General features: G+C 36.2%; 7 protein-coding genes across 7 annotated transcripts; 2 read left to right on the plus strand and 5 right to left on the minus strand.

The window, feature by feature from the left end:
* Positions 1-420: 420 nt before the first annotated feature.
* Positions 421-2,254, minus strand: FOIG_16533 (uncharacterized protein). Its single transcript, XM_031217994.1, has 2 exons — positions 1,976-2,254; positions 421-1,885 (listed from the first exon to the last, which is right to left on the minus strand). The coding sequence occupies exons 1-2, from the start codon at positions 2,093-2,095 to the stop codon at positions 584-586; spliced, it is 1,422 nt and encodes a 473-aa protein (XP_031052286.1). The 5' UTR covers positions 2,096-2,254; the 3' UTR covers positions 421-583.
* A 568-nt stretch (positions 2,255-2,822) lies between these two features.
* FOIG_16534 (uncharacterized protein) lies at positions 2,823-3,799 on the minus strand (the record flags this gene model as incomplete). Its single annotated transcript, XM_031217995.1, has 3 exons — positions 3,740-3,799; positions 3,255-3,662; positions 2,823-3,191 (listed from the first exon to the last, which is right to left on the minus strand). Exons 2-3 carry the CDS (start codon positions 3,471-3,473, stop codon positions 2,823-2,825), a joined length of 588 nt encoding a protein of 195 aa, XP_031052287.1. The 5' UTR covers positions 3,474-3,662; positions 3,740-3,799.
* A 467-nt stretch (positions 3,800-4,266) lies between these two features.
* Positions 4,267-5,466, minus strand: FOIG_16535 (uncharacterized protein; the record flags this gene model as incomplete). Its single annotated transcript, XM_031217996.1, has 3 exons — positions 4,267-5,103; positions 5,173-5,219; positions 5,343-5,466. 3 exons carry the CDS (start codon positions 5,464-5,466, stop codon positions 4,516-4,518), a joined length of 759 nt encoding a protein of 252 aa, XP_031052288.1. The 3' UTR covers positions 4,267-4,515.
* Positions 5,467-5,840: 374 nt separating this feature from the next.
* On the plus strand, positions 5,841-7,032 carry FOIG_16536 (uncharacterized protein; the record flags this gene model as incomplete). Its single annotated transcript, XM_031217997.1, has 3 exons — positions 5,841-6,506; positions 6,585-6,763; positions 6,825-7,032. The coding sequence occupies 3 exons, from the start codon at positions 5,841-5,843 to the stop codon at positions 7,030-7,032; spliced, it is 1,053 nt and encodes a 350-aa protein (XP_031052289.1).
* Positions 7,033-7,801: 769 nt separating this feature from the next.
* Positions 7,802-8,681, plus strand: FOIG_16537 (uncharacterized protein; the record flags this gene model as incomplete). Its single annotated transcript, XM_031217998.1, has 2 exons — positions 7,802-7,846; positions 7,944-8,681. 2 exons carry the CDS (start codon positions 7,802-7,804, stop codon positions 8,679-8,681), a joined length of 783 nt encoding a protein of 260 aa, XP_031052290.1.
* A 520-nt stretch (positions 8,682-9,201) lies between these two features.
* Positions 9,202-9,891, minus strand: FOIG_16538 (uncharacterized protein; the record flags this gene model as incomplete). The annotated part of the gene is made up of 1 exon (XM_031217999.1): positions 9,202-9,891. The coding sequence occupies one exon, from the start codon at positions 9,889-9,891 to the stop codon at positions 9,316-9,318; it is 576 nt and encodes a 191-aa protein (XP_031052291.1). The 3' UTR covers positions 9,202-9,315.
* A 17-nt stretch (positions 9,892-9,908) lies between these two features.
* Positions 9,909-11,053, minus strand: FOIG_16539 (uncharacterized protein). Its single transcript, XM_031218000.1, has 2 exons — positions 10,820-11,053; positions 9,909-10,761 (listed from the first exon to the last, which is right to left on the minus strand). The coding sequence occupies exon 2, from the start codon at positions 10,463-10,465 to the stop codon at positions 9,920-9,922; it is 546 nt and encodes a 181-aa protein (XP_031052292.1). The 5' UTR covers positions 10,466-10,761; positions 10,820-11,053; the 3' UTR covers positions 9,909-9,919.
* Positions 11,054-23,990: the final 12,937 nt, after the last annotated feature.

A 23,990-nucleotide genomic window follows, 5' to 3' on the forward strand; every position in this document is an offset into this window, starting at 1 on the left:
ACCGCCTTTTCTCAAAGGTATTTATGGGTCTACGAAATTTAGCCCAATCAGGTGTTACAAAAAGTCATGCCCCCCTAAGGATCATGCCCGCGTATCAATTCGTCATGCCCCCCTATCAATTGCCTATAATTAATAAGTACTTAATTAGCTATTTCTATTATATTATATAATAATAAGGGGAATACCTATAAATCTAGGTTAAGAATAAATTAAATAATAATCTATTCCTATAGGTTGGATAATTTATATAATTTTATATTTTAATTGGCTTATGCTTATATACTATAGTATCTATAGAAGAGGATAGAATAATTAACATTATAGAGCTTTACAGCACGTCAGAGACTTAATTTTAGGTTATTTTGGAAGGCCTAAAACTAAGTAAAGTAAAGTATTATATTACTACATAGTAATTATTTAGCTGGCTATTATTATTTAATTATCCCTTCCCTAACATAATAGGCAATTGCAATCCGTAACAGGAAAACTCCTCCCTATTCCTTTACATCTTTTCCATGGACTAGCTATAGCCTTATAGCTCCTTCCAATCAATTTGCATCAGTCCCTTAATGTATGAATAATATCATGCCTGGCCGCTGGTGGAGGTTCCAGGTTCCACCATCACACAGTGCCATTTATAGAAGACATTCTCTGGGTCGTACCTGCGCTTAAGCTCGCGCAGCCGTTTGACATGGTCACCGAAAGCATCTTCGGGTGCCAAAGACTCATGCTCCAGGTTAACATAAAATGGGGCAGGATCGCCCGGGGCCTGTTTGCCGTGGTAGCCGCAAGTGGTGGTAATATAATTAAATAACTCGCGCTTAAAGGCACGAACTTTAGCATCATGAGATGCGTTGTCGTACATGAGCGCCATCACGGCTATGTAGTGCTTGCCGCGGTTAGCGAATGCGGTTGCGTCATGCGGAGTGGCCTGAATGGCCGTCGTGGGGAAGAACTCGAAGGCCAGGACTGATTTTGTCATATCGCTGTGAGAGGTGGTGAAGTCCAGGAACCGTCGCCCGGCCTCTCCAATACTATTGGCATCGAGTGGCATCAATACGGTACAGCTGCCCATCAGCTTGCGTCCCGGTCCTTCGAACCTTGGGTTGAAGAGTGTATTCGCCGTTGGATAGGGCATCATCCCGGTTAAATTGGCAATAGGACCGAGCGCCAGCAAGGGTGCGAAGAATTTCTCTGCCTCTGCCGCAGGACCGTTGTAAAAGACGCCTGTCATGGCCGCCGGGGTTGTGTATTCCGGTGGCGCACATCCGAAGGCCATCATGTAGTTGTGGTCAATCGCGCAGCGGTTGTGAAACTCGTTTGCAAAAGCTACTAGCTCTGGCACCTTGTCCAACGTGAACAACAGGGCACCCCCCCAAACATCGCCTTGCGGGTGTGCCCGCGATGTGAATCGTGTAACAATGCCAAACTGGGCTCCTGCGCCTCGCACCGCCCAAAACAGATCAGGCTTCTCGGTCTCAGACACCTCGGCAATGGACCCGTCCGCTAGAACCATCTCGACTGAGACAAGATTATCAATAGCCAGACCGTGACGCGCAGTCAAGAAACCATGTCCACCTCCAAGAACCAGTCCGCCCACGCCTGTTTGGTTGTAGATTCCGCCGACAGTGGCCAACCCGTGGGCAGCTAGCGCCGAGTCGACGTCCCCAAATAGGCACCCACCCTCGTACGTTACTGTTCGACCAGCCGGGTCCACGCTGACATTCCGCATCCGCGTCAGGTCTATTACCATCCCGCCATCGGAGGATGAAGCCCCGCTTGTCGAATGTCCGCCGCCGCGAGCCGTCAATGGGACGTTGTGGGCTGTCGCAAACCGGATCGCAGTGGACACCTCTTCGGGGCTCGTCGCCCTTATTACTACTGCCTGAAGATGCTTATCATCAGCACTCCTTCTGCGCCCTTTAACAACTGAGAAGCAACTTAAAAGGGATCACTCCTCAGGTCTGATGCGTACCGCCGGCTTCTCACAGCTGTCACTCCATCGCTTCAAACTTTCTTGGTAACCTGCATCGCCAGGCAAGAGCACATCACCAGCTGTGATGTCTTGTCGAAGCTGGTTAAAAATGCCGCTCATTTTGGTCAACGAAGTTTTCTGCTCTCACGTTTATCAACAATACCATCAGGATTTTGCGGAGGCGTGAGACGCGGCATGGATGAACGGGAGAGAGCGACCTCATTTAAGGAGCTGAAATTGGCATCTGCGGCCGTAGCGCTACAGTATCACATAGCCTTGACGCCGCAGACATGTGAAAATGTCAGCAAGATGGGGATCCCAATCGCATGTAATTAACTTCTGGCTATTGGCCTCGGGTTTCCTAGGTGGCTGAGTTACGTCTATAAAGTCATCTCATCATCATCTGATGATTAAAGTTTCTGCTTTTCTTAGCTTGGCGTACGGACAGGTCTACCAGCATCCCATTCAGTGGCAACCGCCCAGTGTAGGCAATACACGATAGGTATTGGAGGAAGTCTCTTTGCATTTTTCGTAATCCTTAAATACGGAGGAATTGTGGGGGGGTCCCATCTCTCAACGGCGATTGGCGCCCGCTCTTCAAATGGTACTGTCATGTTTTCACTCGATCACCCGACCTCATACAGACTCTGCGCTTGAGCCACGGATGGTGTCGGATGTGTGCTACGTGGTACATGGGTTATCGGTGGGGCGTGCTCCTTGCCCATTGCTTTTGAGGCTTCGCAAACACTGGGGATCGTCAAGTTGACAGCAGCTTATTCTGCCCCATAGCTTTAGAGATTCAATTGCAACGATAGCAGTAAGATATATTGTATGCCAATATTCAGATTTATTCAATCTGAAAGGCACCTCCCTGTGTACCCCATATGAGCTCCACCGCTTGCGTGGATCGTCTGACCAGTGATCCATTGCGCCTCAGGGCTTGCCAACATGGCAATAACTCCTGCAATGTCATTGGGAAGCCAGGTCTTCCCAAAGGACTAATCTCAGAGATCTCTCCATCAACTTCCTCGATACTCATCTTATCACCACCCTTGAGATACTTCGCCGCGGCCTCGGCGTACATATCTGTCTTGACTCCTCCGGGGGCGATGCAGTTAACAGTGATGCCTCTGCTGCCGAAGTCCCAAGCAAGACACTTGACCATACCGTGCACGGCAGCCTTAGAAGCCGAATACAAAGCATGTCTGGGAACACCCTGTCGAACAATATTAGCTTCGGAGAGTGGTGGAGACCAAAGTGAATGTTAAGAGGAGCGTACCCAGACAGCAGAGATAGAAGAGATGAGGATCAGTCGTCCTTCATCTTCTAGATTCTTGTACGCTTGCTGCGCCATAACGAACTGGGCCTTGACGTTGACCCCGAGAACCTTATCAATCTCCTCATCCGTGACTGACTCGAGGTCACCAAAATGTTCAATACCGGAGTTACTCATCACGATATCCAGTCTGCCAAATTCGTCTTTGACCTTCTGGAACATGGCGGCAATTTCCTTCGGCTTGGATACATCAGCTTCGATGGCGATAGCCTCGACAGCCCAAGCTGCGAATATTTTCGGCTACAGATTCCGCTGCAGATGCTGAGGAGACATAGTTGATGCCCAGCTTGGCGCCGTGTTTGGCTAGGCGAGTTGCGATGGCTGCTCAGATTCCACGACTAGAGCCGGTGACTACGCCTGAATTAGCATCATCTTCAACGGTGGAATACGATGTCAGTTAATCGTTCAATGCAAAGCTTTGCACGCACCCAGAGCGACCTTTCCCTCAAGAGTCTTTTCCATCTTGAAAGTTGCACGAATTAAGAACCACGGACGAAAATCAGTGTCCTGCAATTGTTGATTCTCAGTGAGCTGTGAACGTCAAGAGATTGACGACCGATGAAGGGGATTTATATGTTACGATGGGAAACGCTGGCTGTTTGCTACACATCATTTGGGGCGATAGGGCATCATGCTGGGGCGGGATACGCAATGGCCAAACATGCGTGCGTGCGAACTGGATCTTGGAAACGCGAGCTGTATGGCGGCCGGACGGCGACTTGAGAAAATGCCGAACCGTGACTGAGATGATGCCGATCTGTGCCTTTAGCAGCAAGGGCGGAACCGCGCGATTGAGGTAGCCCCGAAAAGGGACGACTAAGGTAATGCTGAACGGATTGTTGGTTTCCTCTCGTGAGAAGCGTCGGACTTTTGGCACGTGATTATAGTAATTGCCGTGGCCATGAAACCGAGAGCATCCGAGTCATGCGAAAATGCCGGCACTCACGGAAGACTAGACGAGACAAGACAAGCCTCGCTGCTCGACTCGGCAGTGGTAATAAGCGAGCAACCTAGGTAAACAACAATATGACCTGCACATGGGGTATACGTGGTGGTCGAGCAGTGTAGGTTTCGTGCTAGGGCAGCACCCCTCCAGAATCTTTTACACAATAGCCTCAATACACAAACCCAGCCACATGTACTAATATCAGCCTTGATAACGACCACTGTTCGGCTACCGCTAAAGTGGCTCCAATATAAGGCCCTATAAGAAGAAGACCTTATTTTTAATAGATCCTAGCTTCTCTATCGTAACTTCTACCTCATCACCGTGTTTAACATAGCCAGTTGGGTGCATAAACCACCCGACGCCAGAGGGTGTCCCTGTCATGCAAACCGTTCCAGCTCGAACCGTCCTGCCGCGGGTAAGGTGCGGAATGATTTGATGAATCTTCCAGATCATGTCGCTTGTCTTCTCATTCTGCCGTATTTCGCCATTTACTTTTGTTGTGAGCTGGAGCTGATGCGGGTCGCCGACAATTCGAGGGTGGACAATATACGGCCCAAATGGCGCAAAGGCGTCAAACGACTTTCCATAGCTCATCTGGAACCCGGAAATCTCTTGGGGTATGTAGTTTCGTGCCGAGAGGTCATTGCCGATTGTATAGCCAAGAACGCAGTCCATCGCGTCACTCTCGATTACATCCTTACAGTCCTTGCCAAAGATGAAGTAGAGTTCGCCTTCATAGTCCAGATGCGATTGTGCCTCTGCATGGACATGGATATCGTCAAATGGCGCAGCAATTAGATCGGCAGGTTTAGTGAAAACGACAGGCTGGCTCGGAATGTTGAACTTTCACCATGATCTGTGAGCTCGTATCAAACACATCAAGGGATACTTACATACGTTTGTCTCGCGAGCATGTCTCGCATAGTTCACACCAATGCATTGGAAAATTGGTGTTGTTTCTAACGGGCAGAGTACCTGAAAGTCGTCAATTTTAATCAGATGGACGGACTACCTCAGGGGGTGGATATACCTTGCTGATCGTTTCTCCCCGTCCGTAACGGTTAATCCATCAAAAGGATTACCTAGGACGACTTGCGCCTTTGAGCCAATTAGGTTGATGGCTGCCTTCGCTTCAATCAGATTGCCGTAATATTCCTTCCCCTCATTGTCGAGGAAACGAATGAGATAAGCGAAATCACCAGCCATTGCTTTGATTCGTGCGCCAACCTTGGAATAGTCCTGAGGAGCGACTAAGAACGTGACCAATCTACCCTTAAGTACTCTCGTCAACAGTAAGGGATTCCACATCATTGGCCCGCCATCCGGCGTAATCGACAACTTAACGCCGATGTGTGGGACACGGCTAATTCACAGCATCAGATACTTTCCCCGAAGGCCCGGGGATTGTGCCTCGGAAGTGTTCAACCTCGTGAACTTGGATCCTTTCCCCGGCCACGGCTCGGAGCCCCAAGCAAACATGCCCATAAATACGCTCGGGGACATTCAGCCTCGGCGCCCAACCCAGTCTTTGAATAAACCTCTAAACGCTAAACAACTTTTCAAACCACATCTTGTTCGCCATGGATAGTACCACGCAGCCAGAGATCCAGCTCGACAGGCTGCTATACACCCAGTACCAACATCACAATCTCGAGCAGGCAAATCGGTTCTTCATCGACTTTGGCTTCAAGCCCGTGAAACAGAGTGCCAATCTCATATTCTATCGTGGCTTCGGCAAGCACCCTTTCATCTATGTCGCCGAGAGGTCGCCAGACAATGTGAAGCGTTTTGTGGGTGGCGGCTGGCTTGTTTCGTCGAAAAAAGACCTAGAAGTCGCTTCGCAACTCCCTGGAGCTTCATATATTGAGGATTCAACAGCGCCTGGAGGAGGTCAATTCGTGGATGTCAAGGATCCCAATGGCATCAATGTGCGACTTCTCTTCGGTGTTACTCTCAGGGCAGAGGACGAACAAAAGGAGGAGGAACCAAAGCCAGTGGTAATGAATAATCGGAACGAGAAGCCAAGAAAGCGAGAGTTTCAACGGTTCGACAACGGCCCAAGCAGAGTTCACAAGCTGGGCCATTACGGTCTGGTTGTGGATAGATCCCAATTCGAAACCACTGTGGCCTGGTACCTTTCCACCTTCAACCTAACTGAGACAGATTCTCTTTTCGACAAGGCGTCCGGAAAGGACATGATGACTTTCATGCATATTGATAAGGGGAAGGAGTTCACCGACCACCACGTAAGTACCTGGACAGACAAAACACCCTCACCAAGTAGCTGCCACGCGAAGGAAGAGGCTGACAGAGTCTTTGAACAGAGTTTCTTCATTCAATCACCGCCAGAGCCAGTGAAAAACTGCCGGCCCCATCATTCCAGCTTTGAGGTCGACAATATGGACTCGCAGACTATGGGCCACTATCATCTTCAAGGTCAAGGATGGACAAACTGCTGGGGCATCGGCAGACATCTCTTAGGCAGCCAAATATTTGATTACTGGTCAGCCGGATGCAATGCGTTACATCTCTCTTCCGAATACTTGGCTGACGATATATTTTAGGTTCGACCCTTCTGGAAACATTGTCAAGCATTATTCTGATGGAGATATCGTCAACTGTGAAACGACGGTCCCCAAGGAACCAGCAGCACCAGACACCATGGCAGTATGGGGCCCAAATGTCACGCTTGCCTTCCTGACGACGCGCATGGAGGATATCAAGAAGGGTGTTGCGGCCTCCGCCGTTGAGCAGGATGCCGTTGCAAGCTGAGGAGGTGGAACATTTCACATGGGTTGTGGTCACGACTTGTGAGACTCAGGTTACGGTTTATGATGGACTAGTTCAACCACTGATTTAATCGTGATGCTCTTCTACATCATAATTTGTTATCGTCTATTCGAACTTGAGGAAATGCGAGGTCGTGATTGTGCCTACGGTCTTCCCTGAGTCTCGGTGCTTGACGTTGTCTTTAGGCTTCGATCCTGGATTGCCCAAGGATCTGACTTAGCTCATCTGAGCCAGTTCCAAGAACTGGATCGCCTTTGCGGCTGCTTTGCGGTCGTTCAGTTTGTCCGCCGATCTTTCCATCTTGGATAGGGTTCTGTTTCCTAGTTCCCGGTTCCTGAGTCGTTGGTATTTTCGGCATTGCAGGACGGTAGAACCTGGGATGCCGCCTATGCCTAGGTACGTACACACTTAGGGGATCGGCATTTTTCCACTGAATGTACATGTGACACGGTGCTAACGAGGACTCATAAAGCCGTCCCCACAAGATCGCCAAAACGCAGGGGCGGCCTAAGTACTGACAGGGGTAAAGATCGTTGTCTCGTAGCTGTGCTTTTACTGTAACTTCCATGTAGCCCACTAATGCGTAGCGTAGGAGCCTACAAAGTGTTGATATTCAAATGCTTTCTTGACCCACCAGTTCATGTGAATCACTGCTGTGAATATCAGGGTCTTGATAGAAGTGACGAGTTACGTCATTGCGCTCACGGTTCGCTCGCCGAACGGGTAATGGTCCATCTCTCCATCTGCAGCCATGAAAGATCTGAGATCCCGCGTCAAGAATGTCGCCCTCGCCGGAGTAAGACCCCGTAAACTCTTGTGACTATTCAATGTTTCATACAACGTCCTCTAATCGCTGCTCATTTCAATGCTGACGTGAATCACTTCGAGGACAGGACGTTCTGGTCTCAGCTTTAGGTAAAGCGGCGCTACATTGCCAGGGTCGGCTAGTTGAGGCCCCCGTGGCGGCCAATGTACGACGTATTATCCCGTCTGAGTTCGGAGCGAACCTGAGAAACCCAAAAACAAGAAAACTCCCGACATACGCTTTGAAAGTCGCCCTCGAAGACCAGTTAGCGCGAAGCTGCAGGCTGTCAAACTCCTCGTATACGCTGATATATACCAATTGTCTGCTAGACTGGGCGATCGCAACCCACGGTGCTTTACTGGTTGACCCGTCGAAACGAATTGTCAAGCTGTACGATGGCGGAAACAACAAATTTTCCACAACAAGCCTAGCAACAGTAGGCCACACCGTGGTCGCTGTCGTGGATCACTTTGAGGAGACTGCCAACCGAGTAATCTGCGTGCAGGATGCTGCCATATCTCAGGTTGAGCTTTTGAAATTGGTCAAGGAGGTGACAGCGGATGACGGCGGGAAAGAGTGGGGAGTCTTGCATATCGACACTGGAGATGCAGAAGCCCAGGCCTTGGCAGTTCAGAAACAGGGAGCCTTGACATCTGAGGTCTTTTATGGGTTTGCAGTTCGGGCGGCGTTCGCTCCGGGCTATGGTGGGCACTTTGCTCACTGCGATAATGAGCTCCTGGGGATTAAAGGTATGGGGCGAGATGAGATAAAGAGGCTCATTCGGCATGTCTTCTCGGAAGAAGACCAACAAGACCTGTGCCATTGAATAAGGATAAATGCCTTTACGGTCTCTAGAGAGTAACAAGTCTATAAGAAGAATTTGATCATTCACTACCACACAATGTGTATTCAAATACCAAACTGAATCCTCGGATTAAGCTCTCCGGGCTAGTTCGACACACTCTAAATTAAACCCCCCCACTGTCTGAATGGTTGAGTGTTGCTCCAGGTTTATCATAGCAACCATCCATCATCTTGGCCTGGTCTTGGAAGACTCGCCATTGCTCTGCTTGTAGCTCGACACCGTCTTTGACAGCCTCAGACATGGCGACCAAGCCTGCGAATTCGATGGTCACACGGGTCCCATTTCGCGGCACATTTTCGTTTAATCCAGTTGCTACAACCTCGACCTTGGCGGATTCAATACCATTCAACTCGAAATGTCGATCCACCTAGTGCTACTACTGAACTACGCACTCTCTGTGGAGATGGATAATCAAATCGTGGATCTTGTGAAGAGCCTCACGCCCCTCAGTAGAATTGGACCAAAAGTGAAGCACCCTACCCGGTTTGAAATAACATTACCCTTGTAGCATGATGTTGGTGACGATGATCCAATTAAAGTTAGAAACGCGATTTGGCCTGAACGATGAGGGATTCAAGTCCTCCAATAAGTTGAATTAGGGAGGGAGGATAAGAGTATAGCAAGATATGGCTTTTTCAATCTCTTGAATCTCCTTGCGTTGCAAGTTTTGCTGCTGGCCCAGGTCATGCGCGGTGAGCAAGAGATAATTGATGAGTAGGAACCATGCCCTCTCGTCCTGGTTTGGACAATCCCTTAGGGTGTGCCAAGAGTGGACAGGGTCGGGATTGATTATGGACGACTCCACGAACATGTCTGCAAACCAGTTCTTGTCAGAAACGGGAAGCTTGACTTGCATAGTCATCCTATCTATCGTGTGTGGACGGCAGGCGACCGCGGCTGAGAACGCGTCCAGCTCCCAGACAGACCACCAGACACGGCGTAACCCCTCTTTCTTGCTCCATTCCAATGAGACTGGGCTGAAAACATCGCTCTCACTTTGGAAGTCGATGGCATGTAGACCCAGCTCATTCGCGAGCCGGGTGCAAGTGCCGATGACCATCCATCCTTCGGTAGTGGGGCCGTGCAAGTAAAGCTGAAATGCTAACAGTGTGCAGCCCTGCAGAAACTTTAGGGTGTTCTTCTGAGCCGCTCGAAGGCAGCAGTAGTACATGTCCTTTGCAGATTCCGAGGATTAAGACTCACAGTTCCTCAACTAAAGCACCCGAAATGCCTGCCGCTGTACTAGGCCCTGGTGTGTGGAGTGTGTTGTTGGAACTGTCCACAGCTCCTTCCCCCGAGCTCTCTGGACTGACCTGGTCTGGCCCGGGGTTCCATGATGACATGCCCGGGCTATAAGCGTGCCAAAAATACTCAGAATTCCACGGGGTGGATAGGTTATCGAGAACAGCGTTTTGTTTAGGAGTTTCGAGCCGTCCTAGTTCAAAGTTCATGAGTGGGTCGATCGAATTGAGCTGATTCAAGTACTGGTCATCAAAAGAAGCGCTTTGCGTCAGGGCGTGGACGTTGCCGAGATCGCTCATCGCGGTACTCGAACTTTCTGGCAGGATGTTGTCCTCTGTGTTTGGATCGTCGGTAGTTGTCGATTCAAGTTCATGTCCATGGTGGCCCTGTTTTTGTGCAGAAACTATATCGGACGTCTGGTCTCTGGCCGCCATTAATATAAGATTGCCCATGCCAGCCTTCGTAATCTCGCAGACTTGTACCACATTGCTGGATGGCGCCATTGCACTGGTTCGCTCTGTGCTGGAGTTGTAACTTGAGCGTTCGCTTTTTCCTGTGAGAAGGGTACAGACAAGGGGTATTTGTTCGAGAGCACAGGTTGCAGGATGGAAGTGTCATATCGCCTTTAAGCAGGGCTCAGTCAGCCGTCAGTAAAAGACTTAGTGTTACCCATGCGCGCGCATGTCAGAGGGTTGTGGAATGATCTTGATTAAAATCTATGACAGGGAAAGGATGATAACACAACATACAGGGGAGGTGGTGTTCTACTGAACCACTATACGAACACTTTGTCTTCTTCCTATTCTCCACCGTAAGCTCGTGTAAAATGTATAAGGTAGGTGGCTAGGTTGGCTTACCTATTGCAGCCTATACAGGCTCTTTTGGATCGACAGGCATCGCCGGCCCCTGTCGTACTGCTCACCTGTACATCTTGATCATGGGGCCACATCATTCCACCTCTGCAATGCCTATACGGACTTAATGAAGCGAAATCGTATAAAGATTAAACAGGGTGCGAATCGGTTGCCTAGATCCAAATGAAACAGGAGTCACTCAGCAGAAGCGAAATGTTGAAAGTCTGCATTTCGTGCTTGAAGGTCGAAATCGCACCAAGGTATTCAGCGCTACCAACCCCGCTTTCTGGTTATTAATCCCGCAACATTGTTGGGTACAGAATTGTACTTGTGGGGGCGGCCTCTATCGCGGCACCGAGGAAGCGACTATCTCTTTGGGTGCCACAAGCCTCCAGCGGGGTCACGATAAGGGCGTAGAACTAATCCAAATGAGTAAAACCAGAGGTACTTACTTACACACCTAATTTAGGTGGTAATAGAAGTCCCAACAGTTGGGCTCTTATACCTGCATAGCCGGCTATGTAAATAACGCCATGTTTCCTTCTTTATTAAAATATATATAGCTGGCTAATTTTTAATTTATTTTTATTAAATATATATATTATTAATAAGTAATTCTTTAACTTTTTATATTATTATTTATTTAGGGTTATATATTTTTTATTTAAATAAGTAATATTAAGTCCTTAGTCTCTTTTTATATTATAAAATTAATAAACCCCTATTTATATTAATAATATACTAATGTTTAGCTAATCTATTAAGTCTATTATATACTATATCCTATGACTTATTTAACCCTCTTTATGCCGCTGATGCTGATAATCTTTGGCTTTAGGTAACTAATATTAGATTAAGAGAATAGCATAATTACTTATATCTAGGTAAAACCTCGGCAAGATATTAGAAGTTAAGTAATTTAGATATAGACTTCCCCTCTTCTAAAAGGAGAGAATATATAAGTATACTTTCTAATAATTAAGAGTCTTATTTATATAAAAATAAAAAGGAACTACTAGAAATATAACTAAGAAGGAAAGCCTAGCGCTTGCCGAAGATAATTAAAGTAATAATTAATTAGATAATTAGACTTAAATCTAGTAATAAGTAGATTAGCTGGTATAAGGCCCTAAAGGTTAAATTAAAGAATAAGGATCTATAGGCCTATATTAACCTAACGGCATCTAATAAGCCTACCCTTAAGGTAGTTACACCTATACCCCCTGATATATTGGCGGTAAGATAGTAAAGCGCTATAGCCGCCTATATGGCAACTACCGCAGAAGTATTATCTTCCTTAACACAAGAGATAACTATATAGGAAGTTAATCTGCATATTAATAAGCTAAATGAAATCTATATTAAATATAAAATATAGACTTAATAGATACCCTATCTCACAGAGAAAGATCACCGAATAGTTATTATAATAAGGGCAATATATAAAATATACCTAAAGAATTATAAGGACTTAAAGAGGAAGATATCTATTATCTAAGACTAGGTACTAAATATAATAGATAAAGGGATTATAAGGCACTATTTCTTAGAAGATAATACTTTAGTAGAATAGGTTTAGTCTCTTTATAATAAGTTCTCCTTAACTTAAATAGAGTAGAAGCAGGAAGCTTGCTAAGTATATAGAGAAGTCTTAGCAAAACCCTAGTATTAAAGATATATAACCTATAAAGGGGCAAGTAACTGGCTTAAGTAATAGAGGATCTTAATTAATAAAGCCTGAGATATAGGCCTATAAGAGGCTAAAGAGGCAGATTAGTAGTTTCCTAATCTTATTATAGCTCTAAGGTTAACCCCCCTAGAGTTATAGGTAAATACCTATAGTATTACCTAAATAAATAATATCTAATTAAATACCCTATTTATCGGAGTAGTAGCAGCAGATATTTAGCTAGCACTAGTATTATAGCCAGATATATAGAGAGCTAAAGTAAGCCATAGAGCTTTCCTAGTTAAAAGAGGGGAAGAGGCTAGTAAAGACTAAGAGACCTAAAGGAAGCCTAGATAGAAAGAGCAGAAGGGGCAAAAGTGCTCTTGCCAAGGCTCTGGTAAAGATAAGGCTAAAAGATATAAAGTATATAGACTAAGGCATACCCTATTAATATGCTTTTATGCTTTCCCTAAGAAGGCCTATATTAGGTTTAGACTAATATAGGCTCTTGCTAATTAGGCACAGAGATAGATAAAAGAAAATAAGAAAGGTATAGCTAATTAAATTAGGAAGCTAAAACTAAAAGGATTAGCCTAACTATATTTAGTTAGCTCTGCTTGGCCAAGTATAGGCCTAATGGTGGCTAACTGCTACCCCCTGAATAAAAGTATATTATTAGACTTAGGAGTAATAATATATATATTTAGGGATATAAAGCAGATAAAGAACCTTAGGGCAGTAGCCCTTAGGGACTTCTTCTAGTTAGGTATAATACAGGTCCTAATAGAGGGATATAGAGAAGTATAAATTAAACTTAAGTTAATTAACAGCTTGCCTAGAATACTATGACTTTATAATATAGCTTTATATACTATATTAGCTATAAACCTGGTATTATTTACTAAGTTAAGAAAATAAAGAATTTAATAGAATATAAGCCTAGGAAATAATTACCTATAGCGCTTAGATGGAAGTAAACTCGGCGAGGTCTTAGAGATTAGAGGTTAATAAGTACTTAAATATAAGTATCCTCCTTAATTCCTAGAACTAAGGCAAGCTAGGCTAGCAATAAATATGCCTCCTATCTCTCTAAGAAGATGCTTATATATAATGTAGATTAAAAGAAAGCTGTTAAGAGGAGATATCTTAATATGGCACCTAAGGTTAGGCCACCTAGGGCCAGAGGCTCTCTAATGCCTCGCCACGTCTGCAAGAGGAGTATAAATAAAGTCAGAAATCTTAATAGGAATATAGCAAATAACCACGGTTAACTGTAATGTATATGGAGTGGCGAAAGCTCGCCGATTAGTATGCTGCGCTCCTCGAGAGTCTGTATAAGCAGTAAGCCTAGGAGACCAAATAGCTATAGACTTTTATCTTATGCTACTAGGGTATATAGGCTATAGTTTAATATAAATATTTATAGATAGAGTATTAGGGTTTACCTAGGACTATTATATTACTAATTAGTTAACCCCTGCTATCCTCTTAGCGCTAAAAGGCTTTTTAAATATAATAGAAGTATAATACTTAAAGAAAGTAAAGGTAATTAAGTATAATAATGAGATTATAATAATCTATCTATAAGTATATGCCAAGATAGTTTAGCAAGGAATATAATATAAATTATCTGCTTTAAATATACAGGCTTAGAATAGTAATATAGAAAGAGTAGCTATAGTAATTATCTAGAAAAGCAGGGCAATAAGGGCAGGTGCAAAGATCCTAGAATACCTCTAGCCTAAATTAATAAAGGCAGCCACCTATCTCTATAACTATATGCTATTAGTTTAGAGATAGCATAAATTACTATATAAGATATTCTACTTAGAGTATATAGCTAAGCAGTTACTAAAGCCAGACCTATCACACCTTAGAGTATATAAATATAAAGTATTTACACTTATAAGAAATATATAACTATAATATAATAGGCTATATTATTAAGCTCCTAGAGGGTAGATTAGGTACCTAGTAGGGTATATATTAAGTAATTCCTATAGAATCTAGAACCTATTAAATAAGGAGGTATTTATAATATGAGATATTACCTTTAATAAAAACCAGCGCTTCGATGAAAACACGGCGACCCTTTGAGATAACCTATAGGCCAAAGACCTAGCTGCAATAAAGAAATAAATCAAAGAACTAATCTCACTTTAGCAAACTTAGCCTAATTAATAGCAAATATATCTAGTAAATAAAGAACTAGATAAAATTACTAATAAGTATATAGAATTTAAAAGCCCTAAAGCTAATAACTTAGCAAAGGCAGGTAAGAAATTAAAACCATATATGCAGTTCAGATTCAAGTTACTATTAACACCCCTGGAATTACCTCTATTAGGTTTCTTTTATGCAGTAAAAGAGGATTTAAAGGTAAAGAGGGGTAGTAAGATAGTAAGTAAAACCCTTACTAAGATATAAGTAAGAAATCATATTCTATTTAATGCAGTATTCCTGGCAGGGATGCTATAGTATAAAATATATATAGGCACCTAATAGAAGACCTAAGGTTAACAGAGTTAAGAGAGTCTAGCTAGCTCTAAGAACTTACTAAAGGGAGGGAGCTTACCTTAGCCTTTAAACAAATCTAATGCAGGAAAGCAAGAGGCCTAAAGGGATAGGATAAGCTTTATACTAGGCAAGGAAAAGGGGCCTTATATTAGTATATATTAGAAGCTCCTAGAGAGGCTTCCTAGCTTATATACTAATATAAAGAGTTATTTATACTAGGATATAATCTAGAAAGCAGAAAAGGCTTACTTAGAGAGCTATAAACTCTCTTAATTATAAATAAAAGTAGCTAAGACTATAGCAAAAGGTTATTAAATACTTAGATATTACTAGGTATATATTTATAAGTTAGATAAATATAGAAGATTCCTAAAAATTAAGGTAAGATTAGTAGTCTAGGGAGACTAATAGGCAAAGGATGGCTAAGATATATATGCAGTTACTTTAGCTAGGATATTATTTAGGGTACTAATAGTAATTATAACTAGATTTAACTATAAGATGCTTTAGTATAATATAATTAATATATTTATATAGTTAATACTAAATAAAGATATATATATAGAAATACTAATAGGTTACTAAAAGCCTAGTATAGTCCTTAAGCTATAAAAGGCATTATATAGACTTTAAAGGTCCCCTTTCTTATAGTACAAACACTTTAAGAAAGGCCTCTTATAAATAGGATTTCACCGAGTACTTAGCGAAGACTGCTATTAGGTCTAAGGCGATATAGTGTTCTTCTTTTATATAGATAATTGCATCCTCTGCTACCTAAAGGAATAAGAAGAAAGGGTAAAAGATCTAATAAGGAAGCTATAAGAGATATATTATATTAAAGGAGGTAAGACCTTATAATAGTTCTTAGGCATTAAGGTTATAAGGGATAGGCCGAACTATTATCTATAGCTCTCCTAGGCCATATATATTAATAAAATACAATAACTACTTCTAGAGCCCTTACTAAAATATAAAGTATTAGTCCTAATAGTATAAAAAGAGCTATTACTATATACCGAATTATTAAGCCTAAAAAGCATAAATAGTTATTAATGGAAAATAGGTACTATTATATATACTGCGGTAATAACTTGGCCAGATATTGCCTTTATGGCTAGCCAACTAATAAGGTTTAACCAGAACCCAGGACTATAATATTATAAGGCAGCAGATAGAGTGCTATAGTATCTTACCTAAATAAAGGACTTAGCCCTTTAATTTAGAAGTTATAATAACTCTCCTGGTAATAGGTTACTTATAGCCTTAGATATAAGCTTTGCTAATAATTCAGAGGACTATTAAAGTTTATAAGTATTTGCTATATAACTATTTAGAGGAGTAATAAGCTAGTAAGCAAATAAGTAAGATATAGTAATAATATCTACTATAGAAGTGGAATTACTTGCCTTATTATAAGTAGCTAAAGAAGCTATCTTTATAAGCCGACTTATATCCTTATTATAAGTTAATCTAAAAGATAAGATCCCTTAATAAGGCCCTGCTAAGCCACTAAAGGTAACTATCTAATGTAATAACTTATAAACTATTTAACTAATTAAGGAGGAATTGGTTAAGCTGCGCATAAAGCTATAATATATATAGATCTATAACTATTAACTAAGGCAAGAAGTAGCAAATAGGATAGTAGATATAATATATACCTTATTAACTTAGCTAATTGCTAATAGCCTAACTAAGAGCCTTATTAGTAAGAAATTCTAGAACTTTCTTAACTAGCTAAGGCTTACTAAAATTATAGTAATTAAATAACAGAAAGAAATTAGTTTAAAATAGGTTACTTAAAAATATATACCTAAAAAATATATAATTTAAAATCACTACCTATAAAAACCACTAAAGTATAATAAAGGCAAAGCCCTGGTAAACGCTTACCTAACTAATGCTAACTATATAATAAAAATAAGATAAAGAAAAAAAAAAAACCCTAACTAAATTACTTAGGGGTGCAGGGAGGCTTGGTAATAACTCGGCGATAAGCAGGAGTAAACTGGCCGGGGCAACTAATAGGAGCAGCACTAGCAAAAGTAACCAGAGCATCAGGGGCCAGGTTCTGTAAGTACTCGGCGAGCAGAGTATAAAGAGCCGGCTTGGCCTCGAAAGTAGACGGGAGCTTGTTGTAAGTCTCCTCGCCTTTAATAGGAGTATTTTTATAGAAGTCTAGGCAAAAGATTATAGAGCAAAGGCAGGTTATAGCAGAGATATTTTAGGCATAGAGGGGCATTGTAAAAGTAACCTAAGTAGACACTTTCTTAGGAAAAAGGTAAATACTACCCTAGATAAAGGTTAGCTAAAAAGTCAAAGAAGACTTAATAAAACTATATAGAAATAAGGCACTAAAGTGCCTAAAGGTCCTAGAGAGATGTAATATCTTAGGCCTATATAGTAGTAGTTAAACTGCTATTACTACTAGAGGAAGGATTATATATATACTTAGCAACCACTTACTAAGCCATGCCGCAGGACTTAATAGTAGTATAGGCCTATTAGACCTAAGTAGTATCTAATTCCTTATTAGTAAAATAATCCTAGAGGTGCTTAATGGCCAGGTAGTAAGCCTAGACTATGCTGAAATACTTGCAAGGTATTAGCAAAATGTTAGCAAGAACTAGTAATTAAAGCAGGGAAATATATACTAAGTTATATTTCTTTTAGTTATTAGCATATAAAATATAATACTTCGGCGAGGTATTAGTGCAGTATCAGAGAGAGAGATTATAGTAAATATTATAGATATAATAAAAATATAAGATTTTACCAGAGGACTAGTTAATTAGCTAAACCTCTAGGTTATAAATAAACTCTTAAAGAATAGTTATATAGGAGGAGATATAAGACATAGTAAAGAAGAAAAAATAGTTAGGAATATATAATTAGGAAATTTAAAGAGTTATAGGTAAGATATTAGTAAGAATATATTAAAGCCTAAGAATTTTAGTAAAAAGGAGAAATAAAGGTTAAAATCTAGTTACTAGGATAATATAAGTATAAACTACTTTATAATACTTTACCGATAGTTTATTAAAATAATATAACCTAGCGCTTAAATCTTTAAGACTAGCATATTACTATTAGAATTATTTTATATTAAAGAGGGGTGTTAAATTAAGAGAATGGCATAATTGCTTATATCTAGGCAAAACCTTAGTAAGATATTAGAAGTTAAGTAATTTAAATATAGACTTCCCTTCTTTTAAAAGGAGAGAATATATAAGTATGCTTTCTAATAATTAAACTTATATAAAACTTAATATATTTTCTTCCTAAACCTTGTAATTACCCCTCTTCCATCCTAAATATTATAATATGCTATTCCCCTCGTCTTAGGTAAAAGAATAGGTATATAATTATAACCTTGCTCTCTAGTATTAAAAACTAACTTAAATTATCTTAGCCTTTAAAGTAGGTTATAGGAAGAAGATTAATATTATAACCCTAGTAGTTATATTATATATATCTTATAAAAACTTATATAAGGCATTAGCCCCTTAATGGCTATAGGCTAATTAGAGCTAAATTACTATATAGAAAGAATTATAATACTCTAGGAACCACTATAATCTAGGATTACTATAATTTAATTATCTTAATAATCCTCTTAGATTACTATTAGTATATAAACTATATTTATTAGTACTTCTATAAATTTAGCTTACTAGCTATTAATAAGACTTCTTTATATTAATAAGCCTAATATATATTACTTAATTATTAAGAGATATAATAATTAACTTACTTAATATTAATACCTTATTTTACCTATAAATATAAATATAATATAAATTAATTTCCCTATTTAAAATTATATTTATTATATATTAATAGCTCTTATTTAAAATATATTATATTAATAACTAAGTAATATTATATTATTAAAATATCTAATACTATAAATACTAATACTAGTAATAGCCTAGTACCCCCTTATAATAAGGACTACCTAATATAACTAAACTAATTATAGAGATTATTATATTATATAATATAATTAACTACTTATAAACCTAGGTAAATAAGTAAGTAGCTATAGCCCTTAACTTAGCGCTTATTATTTATATAAAATAAAATCTAAGTAAATTACTTTAATTACTTAGGCTAAAACCCTTTAGAGGATAGGTAATAAATATAATACCCTTTCTTATTAGGATAAAAATATACTTTAGCTTATTCCTAATTAAACTATTTAATACTAAGGCTAAAGTGCTTTTTATAGTATTATTAATCTAAGGAAATATATAAAATTAGTTTAAACCTATTCTTAGGGATTTTTTAAAAAATAAAGATAATAAATACTATTTAAGACTAAGAAATAATTAATATCTTTATAAATTAAAATAATTTTAAAACTACTTTTAAAGATAATTTTAAAGTAGTTAATAAGAAATAATAGGCAGTAGTAAATATTATAAAGATTTAATAAAATAAATCCTATATAGCCTATTTTATAAAATTTAAATAATTTATAATTAAGACTTAATAAGATAATAATACCCTTATAAAGATTTATTATAAAGGATTAAAGGAAGAAATTAAAAATAAACTATATAAAGTAAATAAACCTAAAACCCTAAATAAGTATATAATTATAGTAATTAAGATAAATAAATAATAATATAAATATAAAAAAGAAAAAGCTATTAAATTAAGAAAAAAAAGAGAAAGTAACTTTAACCTATATTACCTTAACCAGGGATAAAATAATAACTATAATAACTCTTAAAACTAAGGCCTATAATAAGTCAACTAATAAAATAATATTATATTTAAAATATAACTAAGACCTATAGTATTTAAAGCTATATAATAAGGAAATAAAAAACTTAAAAAGCCCTAAGATATATTTAAAATAAAATACTATAATTATAACTAGTTTAGGCATATAATATATAAATATCTTAAAGTATATAAACTATAAGACCTAAATTAAGGTAAGTAAACCCTAGGACTAATTAAATAATAAGACCCTTAAATAGCTATTTATACCTAAATACTAAGAATAACCTAAAGTAATTATAAAATAGTCCTTAATAATATAATTAAATTTATAAAACCTAAGCCTAAGTCCTAACTAAGGAGGCAGCTTAGGATATTAATTAAAAAAGAAAAAGAATAATAATAAGTTAAAAGAAATAAAATAAACTACTAATATTACTATAAATATATATAAGACCTAAAGAGGAAAGTATATAAATAATAGAAATAATAAAAAAGGTAATAAAGAAAAAAAGATATAAGAAAGAATAACCTTAAAAAACCCTAAGTCCTTAAAGTTATTAGAAGTAGGTATAAGACTATTAGCTTAAAGGAAATAAAAAAACTAAAGTAAATCTTATACCTAGATAGCTTAATTAAGGAGCTATAAGATTTATTTCTTACTTATAAAAAAGCTATAAAAGAAGGTATTATAACTAAAGGCAAAGGAAAATATATTAAAAATATAAAAAGTATTAAATTTAAGGAATAATAAGTAGCCTATTATTAGTTAAAAAAAGATAAATAAGAAAATAACCTTATATACTAAGCTAAGGAAAATACTTAATATTAAGAAAATTACTAAAAATAAAAACTTAAAAAACCTTAAATCCTTAGAGTTATTAGGAAAGGTAAAATAATTAACTTTAATATAAATAAATAAACCTAGTTATCCTAGATAATAGATAATATTTTTATTAGAATTAAACTCTAGGATAAAAAAGAAATATAAAAAAAGGAAGTTAAAGCTAGAAATAATATTTAATAAAAGTAATATTAAAACTCCTAAGTAATAAAATATAAAGGAAAAGTAATATAAATAATTATATAATACCTTTGCCTTAAAGATAAATAAATTATAAAGAAATAAATAAAAGAATACTAATTAAAATATAATAAATTTAAAATAAGGATATATAAAAAATAAAAAGACTTTTATATATAAGAAGCCAGAGAATATAAAGATACTAAAGAAGGAATTAAAATTTATATTAAGGCATATTATACTAATAATATACTTAACCCTCTATATAAGGAACTTACTTTTAATATTAAAGATAATATATAAACTACATTAATATACCCCTAATATAATAAAATATCTTAGGTATTATATAAAAACCACTAATATAAAAAATATAAATAAGAAAAAATAAATAATAACTATTTCCTAGTAATAATACCTAGCATACTAAGTAATAAACCTTACTTAGAATATAAGGTAAAAGGATATCTTATATATATATAATATAATAATCTTAAAGTAATAAAACTATAATTTAATATATCTTACTACTAATAAATTTATAAGACTAAGGACCTCTTAAAAGGAATTAAGTAATTATAATAAATAATTAAAAAAGCAGAAAAAAAGTTTAAAAAAATAACTTATAAAAAGTATATTAATAAGAAGAAAGAAATCTAAGAATAAGAAAAGAAATACTAAAAATAAGTTAATAATAAATAATATAACTATCTAATAAAAAAATAAATTAATAATAAATAAATTAACTATTTAATAAAATAGCTAACTATAAGTAATATAAACTTAAAAACTACTAAAAAACTATAAGTATAATAAGAAATAAATAGGCTATACTTATATAACTATAAGGAATATACTGCCTAAGTAACCTTATATAATATATAAGATATAAAACTAAAGAAATACCTATAATAATAACTATATAATAAAGAGTTTATTACCTAATAATATATTAGCTATAAAGAACTTAAATAAGAGTAAGAAGCTTATAAATAATAAAAATAAGATATTTATAAAGCAGAGAAAAAATACTAAGAAAATAAAATAAAAGAAATAGCTTTAAAAGATAAACTAAATAATAATAAATATAACCTAGAAGATAATATAAAATATTATATAAGAATTAAATATAATAATAAGGATTATAAATTAATATACCTTAATAGCTTAGGAAAAGTAATATACTTTTTATAAAAACTAAGTTATAAAAAAGTAAAAAATAAGAATAAAAATAACTTAGATTAATAAATACCTTAAGAGCTATATAAGATAATAAGCTAAACTACCTAATACTAAAAGTTTAAATTGAGGGAAAATAGCTAAATACTTAAATTAATTATAAAGCTAAAAAGAACTTTATTAACTTAAAAATAGTTATAAAGCTTAAGATATTATAGAAAAAGAAGTAACTACCTTACCTAATAATTAATATAAAGAGATAACTCTTTAATTATAATAATAGTATTATAAATCAGGAGGTTAATTACCTTAAGGTCTTTATATAAGGGAAAAGTTAAAAAGTAAACTTTAATATTATATTATTAGGATTAGTAAATATCCTCCTTAGTATACCTTAGCTTAAATAAGTAAACCTAAGTATTAATTAGCTAATTAGCTAAGTCATTATTCCTAGTAATATAAATAGTAATAATAAAATAATTATAATAAATAATAAGAGATCTTAAACCCTAATTAAAGAGGATAATAAGGGAAAATATAAAGTAAAGAATTTACTACCTCTAATAAGAATATAATATAAATATATAAAAGGTAAGAAATAATAAAAGTATTAAATCTTAGGTCTTCTTAGAACTTAGCTATATAACCTAAATAAGTAATTAAAGCTATAAAAAAAGATTAAGAAAAAAGAATAATAAAATAGACTTAAGAATATTCTAAAGAAATATTATATTTATAAGAAAATATTTAGAGAAGAACTTAAAATAAAGGTATTATAATATAATTACTAGGACTATAAAATATAACTTAAAATAAATAACTTATTATTTTAAAAGATTTATAACCTTAATAAAAAGGAATTAATAACCTTAAAGAAATACTTAAAAATAAAATTAATAAAAAAAAATATTTAAATATTTATATTATTAATAAGATTCTTAGTAATATTTATTCCTAAAAAAAATAAGAAACTATAACTTATTATAAATTATAAGAAATTAAATACTTTTATAATTAAAAATAAGACCTTACTTCTACTTATTATAAAACTTAAAGATTATTTATAAGGTAAATAAATCTTTATTACTTTAGACCTTAAGGGAGCTTATAACTTAATTTATATTAAAGAAAAAGATAAATAAAAAATAGTATTTAGGACTAAGTTTAAACTCTTTAAATATTTAATAATACTATTTAGACTTATTAATATATTTATAATATTTTAATATATAATTAATAATATATTTTAATAATACTTAGATATCTTTATAATATATTACTTAGATAATATCTTAATCTTCTTTAATAAAAAAAGAAAATATAAGAAATATATCTATAAGGTTTTAAAAGCCTTATAAGATATTAATCTATTAATTAAATTAGAAAAGAGTTACTTTTATATAAAAAAAATAAACTTCTTAGGATATATTATTACTCTTAGTAAAATTAAAATAAAATAAAAGAAAATCTTAATAATAATAAATTAGCTATAACCTAAAATAATTAAGGAAGTATAAAGCTTCTTAGGATTTACTAATTACTACTAATAATTTATTAAAGACTTTAATAAGATTATAAACTTACTTATAAAACTTATAAGAAAGAATAAAACCTTTATATAGAGATTAAAAGTATAAGAAGCTTTTAAATAGCTATAATAAGCTATCCTTAGTAAACCTATATTAGTTATATTTAACCCTAATAAGAAAATAAAACTAAAAACTAACTTATTAGACTTTATATTAAGAGGATAAATTAACTAATATAATAATTAAGGTAAGCTATATCTTATTATATTTTACTTATATAAATTATATAAAGTAAAACTTAAATACCCTATTTATAATAAAGAATTTCTAGTAATTATTAACTACTTTAAGGAGTTTAAATACTACCTTATAAAAAGTATATATTAAATTAAAGTCTATATTAATTACTAAAATATTTTATACTTTATTATAATATAAGAACTTAACTAATAATAATTATATTATATTAAATACCTATATAAATTCGACTTTATAATTATTTATAAAAAAGAATTAAATAATAAA

The sequence above is a fragment of the Fusarium odoratissimum genome, assembly GCF_000260195.1.
Source record: "Fusarium odoratissimum NRRL 54006 unplaced genomic scaffold supercont1.90, whole genome shotgun sequence".
NCBI lineage: Eukaryota > Fungi > Ascomycota > Sordariomycetes > Hypocreales > Nectriaceae > Fusarium > Fusarium odoratissimum.